The sequence below is a fragment of the Pinus tabuliformis genome, chromosome Q (genome assembly GCF_031772625.1).
Source record: "Pinus tabuliformis cultivar Carrire ecotype Pingquan chromosome Q, CPIR1, whole genome shotgun sequence".
NCBI lineage: Eukaryota > Viridiplantae > Streptophyta > Pinopsida > Pinales > Pinaceae > Pinus > Pinus tabuliformis.
The window spans coordinates 646,950,698-646,962,249 of record NC_142296.1 but is presented as its reverse complement, the minus strand read 5'-3'; the positions used below and the strand labels follow the sequence as shown (position 1 = coordinate 646,962,249).

Genomic DNA, 11,552 nt, shown 5'->3' with positions numbered 1-11,552 from the left:
CGCGTTACATCGGAGGAATGGGTCTATTGTTTACACCGAATGCCGATGTTCATCAGACCCGAAACAATATTAAAGGGAGTCTAAAAGAGCATCGGGTCCTCTCCTCATCGGAGGTCAGGCCTTAAGAGTTTTATTGTGATCGCCAAAATCCGGACCCGCCGATAACTATAAAGGTGGGCGGATAAGATTTGAAATCCACGAATGTTCAATTGAGCGGATTTACATGGGTTCCTGTGTAGTAATGTATATGTGACCGAAATCTTTATGAAGGGGTTTTATAATGATTCCCATATATTATATGTGGCTGTGGGTTTAAGCCTTAAGACATATATTGAAATGCTTGTGTTAATTGTATGTGTGGACACGGTTGGGCGGTGGCTTCCGATAGTACTAAAGCACCAATAAAAGGTGGCTTTTGATGGGTGATTAAAGTGCTTGAGCGGTGGTCTCTGATAAACATAAAAGCAGCGCTGTTACAGTCTTATAAATATAGTCCTCTGTGTTGACTCAATGCTTGCCATTGATACAACGCGTCCTGCGAATATTGGAACACTTGTATAGACAGAAGAAGCAAAGAAATGGGAAGCCGAAGTGCCAAGCGATCAAGTGAGTCAGAGGAAACGATAGCCACTGAGGAGGAAGCCAAAGAGCCAGCATGTAAGAGGAAACGAATGGACAGGGGCATGGAGCATATAAAAGCAGCAAAAACAGAGAACTGATGTTGTTGTTGGCAGATGGGATAACCTGAGTATGAGATAGTGGAAGCAGCAGAAGCAAAGGAGGCAGCAGATGCAGTGGAAGCTGAAAAGAGTGCAGCAGCACACCAGTGTATACCAAAGAGGTTGGAGCCTCTGAATTAAACAGGATTGAAGTCCTTGGGAGTTGGTGCTCCTAAGTCCAAGATTGGTGTCTTGGCAAAATAGAGTTGGTGCTCTGGAGGTTGGAGCCTCACCAAAGTCCAAGTTGGAGCTTGGCAACAGATTGTGAACATCTATTTATTGTATTTATTTTACTGCACAGTTATATGAATAAAAGCATTTATTCCTGCTGTTTATTTTGTGTTCTGAACATATATGTTTTAACTAGTAAAACAATAGTGAAAAGTAAGAAATACTGATTCACCCCCCCTCTCAGTATTTCCAACAATTGGTATCAGAGCCGGCTTCTTCATTCTAGCCTAACAGCTTGAAGAAGGATCAGCAACCATGATGAGAAATCATGAAGCATCAGGAAAACCTCCTCTGTTCGATGGCACTAACTTTGGTTTTTGGAAGAAAAGAATGACTTACTATTTAATGTCCCTTGGACCTGAAGTTTGGCATTTTTGTCAAACTGAATACCAAGCGACTTCTACTCTTCCAACAGACCAAGATGAGAAGAAAGCTTACATTTCAAATGCAAAGGCCATGAACTCCATCACTAGTGGAATAAATGATTCCGAGTTTACCAAAATCATGCACTGTAACTCTGCCAAAGAAATGTGGGAGAAGCTAGTTGGCTTGTACGATGGAGACTCAAAAGTAAAAAAGGCAAAGCTTCAAACTCACAGAAGACAATTTGAAAGCTTGAAGATGGAAGATGAAGAAGACATTGCAGCATACCTCCTCCGAGTAGCTGAAGTGGTAAATTCCCTGAAAGGATTGGATGAAAAAGTTGAAGAAAGTACCATTGTTCAAAAGGTATTAAGGTCTCTTCCAGACATATTTGACTCCAAAATAAGTGCTATAGAAGAATCAAAGGATCTTGACTCCCTCAAAATGGATGAACTCCATGGAATTCTCACTGCCTATGAAATGAGGAAAGGTGGTCCTAGCTCCAAAGATGCAGCATTCAAAGCCTCAAAGTCAAAGAAAGGGAAAGAAAGGAATGACTGTAGTGATGAGTCAGATGTGGAATCCGAATTGGCTCAATATGTACGAAAGCTGAAGAAAGGATCTAAGCTTAAAGGCAAGTATCCTCTTATCTATTTTAAATGTGGTAAAATAGGCCATTATGCAGTAAAATGTCCTAATAAACATGACAGTGATGATGAAAGAAATTCTAAAAGAATGACATACAAAAAGAAAGGGTTCAATAAGAAAAACCTTCTCTCCAAGCAAGATGAGTCTGATGAGGATGAGTTTATGGTCATCAAAAGGAAATCAGATGAGGAAAGCGATCATGATGAAAGCCAAGAAGCATTATTCATGGCACTCACAGATGATGATGACTCGGGGCAAGAAGGAAATGTGGATGAACTGTTAATAAGTGCCATTGAAGAGAACGAGAAACTACGGAACAAAATTATCTCTCTCAAAGTGGAAAACGAGGAAATAAGAAGGAGAGAAGATCTCTTGGAAACAAAGCTTAAGGAAAAAGAAGAGACTTGTGAAGAACGTGAGGCCGAAGTAGTATCTCTGAGAAAGGAGTTGGAGCAAATTAAAAAGGGCTGTAAAATCTCTCAAATACTTGATACTATTCTGAAAAATCAAAAACCTCAACATGATAAGTCTGGAATAGGTTTCAAGGGAGAATCCTCAAGCACTAAGAATAGTGCGAAAAGTTATACTGATGCACTTTCCTGCAACCCAAAAGATGAAAAAGTATCTTATCAAAAGTGCATCCCAGATTCCAAGAATCAAGAAAGAGTTATTCCAAAGAAGAATGTGGAGTCGAATCATGGACACTACAACAAATACAAACCTTTACTCCACCAAGGGCCCATCAAAAATCCAAAGGACGAGGGAGGAGTAATTCTCAGAAAGGGAGGCGAATTAAACCGTGGTTGCTTCAAAACCATATTTCTTGGACACTGTTTTCACTGTAAAAACTTCGGTCACCAAGCTAGACACTGCATGTCTCGCGGAAGTGAAAAGACAACACAAATGGACCGAGTAATCAACTCATTTGCTCCCAAAAGACAGGGACAAATCAAAACCTTCAATTCATTCGATCCCTTGACTAAATTTGATCTGACTTGCTCTTTTTGCTACAATAATGGACACTATGAACAAAACTGCCCATTCAAAGGAAGAAAGATGAGTAGCAAGACCTCTGCAATGGAAAAATGTGGCCTGGCTCTATTTGCGCAAAATAATGGAAACCAGTGGTTTGTGGATAGTGGATGCTCCAGACACATGACAGGAGACAGAAGGAAATTTATCTCACTGAGCAAAAAGGAAGGGAATGTGTCCTTCGGAAGCGGAACTGGAAAAATTGCAGGAAGAGGAACAGTTACTCTGATCAATGGAAAAGGAAAAGCTCAAGATGCTCTGCTGGTTGACGGACTCAAACACAACCTTCTGAGTGTCAGCCAAATTTGTGATCAAGGACATAAGGTTGTGTTCAGCACCAAGGACTGTGAAATAAGGAACTCTGTCTCTGGGAAACTTGTGGAAAAAGGAGTAAGAACACCAGACAATATTTACGTTCTGAACAAGATTCAGGAAAACAAATGCTACTTGAGTCAGGCAGATGAGAGTTGGTTGTGGCACAAAAGACTTGGACATACCAGCTTCGAAAATCTGGTCAATATCAGCAAAATCAAAGCTGTACAAGACATCCCAAGGTTGTCCAAACCAAAGCAAGCAGTGTGTGGTCCATGTCAACATGGAAAACAGACCAGAACTAGCCACAAGACAAAGGAACACTGTACATCAAAGCCCTTGGAGATCATCCATGTTGATGTGTGTGGGCCAACTAGAAATCAAGCACTCCAAGGAGAAAGGTACTTTGTGTTATTTGTTGATGATTATACTAGAATGATGTGGATATATTTCATAAAGTATAAATCTGTAACTTTTGAGTGTTTTAAGAATCTAAAAGCCCTTATAGAAAACAAAAAAGATTCAAAAATTAAGTGTCTCAGAACAGACAGAGGAGGAGAATTCACATCAAACGAGTTCAGTGAGTTCTGCAATATTCATGGAATTAAAAGGGAATTCTCGGCTGCCAGAACACCTCAGCAAAATGGGGTAGTTGAAAGACGAAACCGAACTGTCCAAGAAATGGCAAGAACCATGTTGTTAGCAACAGACCTACAACCTAAATTCTGGAGGGAAGCAGTAGGGACAACTATCTATACATTGAATCGGACTCAATTAAGACCAAATTGTGACAAAAATCCTTATGAGCTATGGAAAGGAAGACCTGCTTCGGTGAAGTACTTCAAAATATTTGGAAGCAAGTGCTTCATAAAAATAAATGATGGTTCACCTGGAAAATTTGATTCTCGGGTTGATGAGGGGATATTTCTTGGGTACTCTCCACGGAGCAAGGCTTACAAGTGCTACAATTTTCGACTGAAGAAAATAGTGGAAAGCATCGATGTTAAGGTTGATGAAGATCTTCCAGAAAAGGAAATTGAAGAACAGGAAGATGACTTTCTCATTGAAGAAGAAGAATCTAAAGAAGAAGAGACAGATGACGAAGAAGAAGAAGAGGAAAGAGAACCGTCTCATATTCCTTCAAAGATGAAGTATGTAGAAAGATACCATCTAGAAGAACAGATCATTGGCGATAAAGATGAAGGTGTGTAGACCAGAAGAAGGATAACAACCTCACCCAAGAGAAAAGCCATTGCCCTCCTATCTATGATAGAACCAGAAACATTCATAGAAGCAAGTAAGGATCCTCATTGGGTAAAAGCAATGGAAGAAGAAATGTCCCAAATTGAGAAGAACAAAACATGGGAACTGGTACCTCGTCCGAAGGACAAAAACATAATAGGAACCAAATGGGTGTTCAAAAATAAAATGAATGAGGAAGGACAAGTTATCAGAAACAAGGCAAGACTTGTTTGCAAAGGCTATTCGCAAATTGAAGGAGTTGACTTTGAAGAGACGTTTGCACCAGTGGCCCGTATGGAAGCTATCAGGATGTTTTTAGCATTTGCTTGCTCGAAAGGATTCAAAATCTATCAAATGGACGTGAAATCAGCATTTCTAAATGGGGAACTCAAGGAGGAAGTCTACATGGAGCAGCCAGAAGGTTTTGATCTGACAGCAGGAAAGGACCTAGTCTGTAAGTTGAAAAAGGCTTTGTATGGGCTGAAACAAGCTCCTAGAGCTTGGTATGCAAGACTGGATAACTATTTCCAACAACAAGGCTTCAAAAAGGGAGTGGCTGGAAGCAATCTATACATAAAGACAGATCAAGGTAAGTTACTAGTTGCTCTTATTTATGTCGATGATCTGATTTTTGCTAGTAGTAATGATGAAATGAGCCATGAATTTTCTCAAAGCATGGCGAGAGAATTTGAGATGTCAATGATAGGTGAACTATCCCACTTCCTTGGACTTCAAGTATCTCAAACCAGAGCAGGATTGTATATATCTCAAGCCAAATATCTAAAACACATTCTCAAAAAATATGGAATGGAGGATTGTGCACCCATGACCACCCCCATGACCACAAACTGCAAACTGAGCAAAGATGATGACTCCCCTCTAGTAGATGCAACTCATTACAAGTCAATGATTGGATCCCTCCTATACTTAACAGCTACACGACCTGACATAATGCAAGCAGTAGGAATGGTGGGAAGATTTCAATCGGCTCCCAAACAATCTCATTTATTAGCTGTAAAAAGAATTCTGAGATATTTGAAGGGAACTTCTGATTTTGGTCTCTGGTATCCAAAGAGTTCAACATTGACTGTAACTGCATACACTGATGCTGATTGGGCTGGAAATATAGATGATCGGAAAAGTACTAGTGGAAATGCATTCTTCCTAGGAGACTGTTTGGTATCATGGCTCAGCAAAAAACAATCATCCATATCATTATCCACAACCGAAGCCGAGTATATTGCTGCAGCAGACTGTTGTACTCAGATACTATGGATGAAGGAAGCGCTAAAGGATGTAAACATATGTACAGATCAACCAATTACTGTTTATTGTGACAACACTAGTGCTATCAGTCTCAGTAAAAATCCAGTGATGCACTCAAGAACCAAACATATACCAATCAAGTATCATTTCCTCCGTGAGCAAGTAGCTGAACAAAACATCGCTCTGGAATATATAAGTACTAAGGAGCAGATAGCTGATATTTTCACTAAACCTCTTCCTCGGGAAGCATTCGAACACCTGCGACAAAAGATGGGGGTTATTTTTTTATCATCACTCAAGTCTATTCATAAAGATGTAGCAGGACAGGGGGAGCAACTTGACAGGGGGAGTTCGTATGCATTCCTTTGCCATTGATGTCAAAGGGGGAGAAAGCAGAAGAATATTTCCATCAATAACAAAGGGGGAGATTGTTGGACACAGATTGTCATTGATGTCAATATGGCAATATTCAAGAGGAGGAGACAGAGCATATCGGAGCCAAGAGGAGCCATCAGAGGAGTCATCGGAGGAGCTATCAGAGCATATCGGAGCCAAGAGGAGCAGACCATATTGGAGGAGCCACATATATCAGAGCAAGAGGAGCCATCGGAGGAGCTATCGGAGCATATCGGAGCAAGAGGAGCCATCGGAGGAGCTATAGGAGCATATCGGAGCAAGAGGAGCCATTAGAGGAGCAAATGAAGCAAACAGAGCCATATATGCCTCAGAACCCATATATGCCTTCATTAATACTATCAGGAGTTGTTCGGGCAATGGAAACCCACATATGCATGTATTAATGTTATCGGGAGTGTTTGAGCGCCCAAAATCTACATATATGCATTTACAATAATCAAAGGCTTTTTTTCTTTTTTGGCGGAAACAACACAAGTTAAATATGTTTCGGCACATATGGACCCGATGGCATATATATATATATATATATATATATATATATATATATATATATATTTCGCCATATCGGCGCATCGGAGTTTCGGCTAAGTGACCCGATGGCATATCGCAATGGACCCGATTACAATGGACCCGATGGCATTTCATATTTGGTTTATAATATATCGCATCCGCAGCATAAAGGGCCGTCCACCCCAATCCTCCGATTGCGATAAGTGGTGGCGGACCCGATGGAAGCTTTAAAGGGAATATATATTAACATCGCATCTGCGGAGGACTTGTATCATTTCGGAGGTAGCAATCAGCGAAATCGCCGAAGGACCCGGAGCCGAAATCTTATAGAGCAGAATATATAGCCACATCGGGTCCGCAGAACCCTTATAGCGCATCGGAGCAACGGAGGTAGCGATTAGCGAAATCGCCGAAATCATCCGGAGCCGAAATTATATAGAGGATGGTTGAATGGGAGATCGGGTCCGCGTTACATCGGAGGAATGGGTCTATTGTTTACAGCGAACGCCGATGTTCATCAGACCCGAAACAATATTAAAGGGAGTCTAAAAGAGCATCGGGTCCGCTCCTCATCGGAGGTCAGGCCTTAAGAGTTTTATTGTGATCGCCGAAATCCGGACCCGCCGATAACTATAAAGGCGGGCGGATAAGATTTGAAATCCGCGAATGTTCAATTGAGCGGATTTACATGGGTTCCTGTGTAGTAATGTATATGTGACCGAAATCTTTATGAAGGGGTTTTATAATGATTCCCATATATTATATGTGGCTGTGGGTTTAAGCCTTAAGACATATATTGAAATGCTTGTGTTAATTGTATGTGTGGACACGGTTGGGCGGTGGCTTCCGATAGTACTAAAGCACCAATAAAAGGTGGCTTTTGATGGGTGATTAAAGTGCTTGAGCGGTCTCTGATAAACATAAAAGCAGCGCTGTTACAGTCTTATAAATATAGTCCTCTACGTTGACTCAATGCTTGCCATTGATACAACGCGTCCTGCGAATATTGGAACACTTGTATAGACAGAAGAAGCAAAGAAATGGGAAGCCGAAGTGCCAAGCGATCAAGTGAGTCAGAGGAAATGATAGCCACTGAGGAGGAAGCCAAAGAGCCAGCATGTAAGAGGAAACGAATGGACAGGGGCATGGAACATATAAAAGCAGCAAAAACAGAGAACTGATGTTGTTGTTGGCAGATGGGATAACCTGAGTATGAGATAGTGGAAGCAGCAGAAGCAAAGGAGGTAGCAGATGCAGTGGTAGCTGAAAAGAGTGCAGCAGCACACCAGTGTATACCAAAGAGGTTGGAGCCTCTGAATTAAACAGGATTGAAGTCCTTGGGAGTTGGTGCTCCTAAGTCCAAGATTGGTGTCTTGGCAAAATAGAGTTGGTGCTCTGGAGGTTGGAGCCTCACCAAAGTCCAAGTTGGAGCTTGGCAACAGATTGTGAACATCTATTTATTGTATTTATTTTACTGCACAGTTATATGAATAAAAGCATTTATTCCTGCTGTTTATTTTGTGTTCTGAACATATATGTTTTAACTAGTAAAACAATAGTGAAAAGTAAGAAATACTGATTCACCCCCCCTCTCAGTATTTCCAACATATGGAAAATGAAGGACCATAGTTCTAAGTGGAGTGTGACACTAAAATTCAAGATGGCTATAGAATTTGTTTTTTTCTTAAATATTAAATATTTTGTTGAATTTTACTTGTATTACTATAGTTTGTAAGATAATATACACGCTGAACTATTTTACATGATGTTGAGAAGACATGCATAACATTTTTTTTTTTTTTAGTATGACCTTACTTTCAAAATTCTATTATCAAATAAATTTAAAATATTCATGTTACATTGACTTAATGGTTAAAAACAGGTGTTTCCTCCCAATAGATCACAAGTTCAAGTCCATTGTAAAATAGAATCTATACACCTTTGTAAATTTTAATAGTCAAATCCCATACACCAATTTAATGTCTTACTTCACAATAACTTCAAAAGTAAATTATTATTATATATTTTTTTGTTAAATAAAACCTACTAATTATTATAAAAAATACTATAATATTACTAATAATCAAATATCATTAAATTATTAATGTAGAACATTTTATTATTTAAATATATATCTATATATATGTTTTTTTAATAAATAATTTCAAAATTAATATCAACATCAATATCAAAGCTATTACAATAACGCTTGAAAACACCCAAGATAACTCCAAGATAACAGCCATTCTTCATAAGCTATTACCATAACGTTTGAAAGCACCCAAGTTAAGCTATTACAATAACGCTAGAAAGCACCCATGATCACTGCAACATAACAATCATTCTCGCCAAGATAATTTTTTAACCAATAATGAAATTAATTTATTATTATATTTTTAATTCAGAGTCCTTTCACGTCGGTGGAAGGTCCCCGCTTACGAGCACCACCATCTTTTGAACACGCATTCATTTATAAATAGAGATGATCACAATAGAGATTAAAAACAAACACATGCGGTGAACAGATCCTCGTGGGGCATCGGTAATTCTCCAGAGCCTGCTTCGATACAAATATTCATACCGCAGGCCATTTCTTCCATCTTGCTTTATCGATCGAGTTTTATAATCAATTTTGCTCTGTTTTTTATTCTAAACGGTGCGCAAAGCAGAATCTCTTTTATTCTCCTTTTAATTATCTGCCGAACTGTACGATTCTTGTCTTGGTTGTATTATTCGGATTTGATATTTGGTGTTTGTGTGAAGCAGATTTGGTGTAATATGGAATCAAAGCAGAGGAAGGTTTTTCTTGGTGGGATACCATGGGAGACAACAGAGGAGCGGCTGAAGGATTATTTTAAGACATTTGGTGATTTAGTGGAAGTGGTGATCATGAAAGACAGGTCCACAGGCAGGTCACGAGGGTTTGGCTTTCTTGTTTTGGAAGATCCAGCTGTGGCAGAAAGACTTCTCATGGATTCCAAGCACAACATCGATGGCCGAATGGTAAGTTTATTTTCTTCTTTTCTCATGACCTGAAGATTTATGAGTAGCATGTTATAACTAGTTCATGTTACTATCTTCTTCTGCAAATATTTAGGTGCAAGTTAGAAAAGCAATTTCCAGAGATGAGCAGAATAACATAAATAGGAGTAGGGATATTGCACATGGTTATGGTGGCCAAAATCAAAGTAGGACAAAGAAGATATTTGTTGGTGGCCTACCACCCACTGTTACTGAGAATGACTTGAGGGAATATTTTAACCAGTTTGGTACAATCACCCATGCAGTTGTGATGTATAATCCCATAATTCACTCATCTCGAGGGTTTGGCTTCATCACATTTGACTCAGAAGATACTGTGGATATTATTGTGCAAACGCCCTTTTATGAGCTCAATGGGAAGAGGGTTGAAGTCAAACGATCAGTGCCCAAGGAGCTTTCTAGTGGCCATGGTCGTTTTCCTGTAGGTAGAGGAGGGAATTTTAGCTTCAGCAATGCGCATGGCGTCAATTCCACTCCAATTCCTTCAGCGGACGATGCTCCTCCAATGAACATTGGTTATACTGCTGCAGTGGGAGAAACATGGAGCTACTCTTCATATGGACCTGCTGGGTATAATGTTTCCAGTTATGGAACTGTTGCAGGATATGGACTTGCCATTAATGGTAATGGCTATGGTAACACTAGTTTTGTAAACAATTTTCCTGGCTATGGTCCTAGCATCTACGGAGGAGCTCCCATTAGCCATGGAGGTCCTGTTGCCTATGAAGCAGACAATGCAGGGAATGGAGGATTATATGGCAATGGTGCTACACCTACTCCAGGTTCAAGTATGTGGGGTGCTCCAGCCATGCCTTATGGAAACACAGGTAGCTTTGTTGGATATGAAGACCCATGGAGTATGGGCATTAATCCCTATGGAGCAGATCAAGTTGACAATGGGCAGTCAAATGGCAGCAATGTTGGTTATGAAACACAGAACAATATGTTTGAAATGGAAGTCGCACCTTATGGCTCAGGAAGTGTGGGATATGGAGATGCATAGAGGGACACATGTCGCAGCTCTGTTAATGGAGACTCCTCTAAGAGAACGAGATCAACAGCAAGAAAGACTGTGGGAGTTGAGTCAGGCTTATAGCATATCAAGGAGCCGTGTACTAGATTATCTGGCAGTAGAGAAGATGCTCTTAGACATGTATCGTGGTTAATCAAGAGTAATCAGTGAGAATTTGATCATGAGAATACAAAAATATTTTTATAATTTTATTGGCTAAGTATAAGTATTTTAAACATATTTTTAACGATGAGTTTTTATTATTTTTACGTTTTTATTATTTTTACTTTTGAGATATTTTATTATATGAATTGTATTTTAATTACAATCTTAATGAAAATTTAGATCTATCAAGTCTATCTGGATTTAATCTCTCAACGTGCAAACTTATTTTTTGAGCTTCGAATTTGAGGAAATCATTGCACCTTGAGAGATTTGATCCGTCCTGACCCTCTTGATCTGGGGTTGAGATGGATCTAGGATAGTTATATAATACTATATAATATTTATATTTGTATCTATGTGTCCCTTTCTTATTCTCTCTCTATACACATTTTTTCGTTATATCTATCTATCTATCTCTCTCTCTCTCTCTTCCCCTTTTTTTCCTCTCTCTCTTCCCTCCAGCTCTCCTCTTTCACTCTCTCTCCATTGCTCCCTTCTCTCTCTCTCATTTTAGATTCATTAAAAAAAATGCTATAAAATAAAATTAAAATAAAATATTTTTTATTGTGAAATAAGGTATGGTTGTTGGGCAT

At 39.4% G+C, this 11,552-nt stretch overlaps 1 protein-coding gene across 1 annotated transcript; it reads left to right on the top strand.

The window, feature by feature from the left end:
- Positions 1-9,518: 9,518 nt before the first annotated feature.
- On the top strand, positions 9,519-10,785 carry LOC149221160 (heterogeneous nuclear ribonucleoprotein 1-like). The gene is made up of 2 exons (XM_089387336.1): positions 9,519-9,743; positions 9,838-10,785. Exons 1-2 carry the CDS (start codon positions 9,519-9,521, stop codon positions 10,783-10,785), a joined length of 1,173 nt encoding a protein of 390 aa, XP_089243462.1.
- Positions 10,786-11,552: the final 767 nt, after the last annotated feature.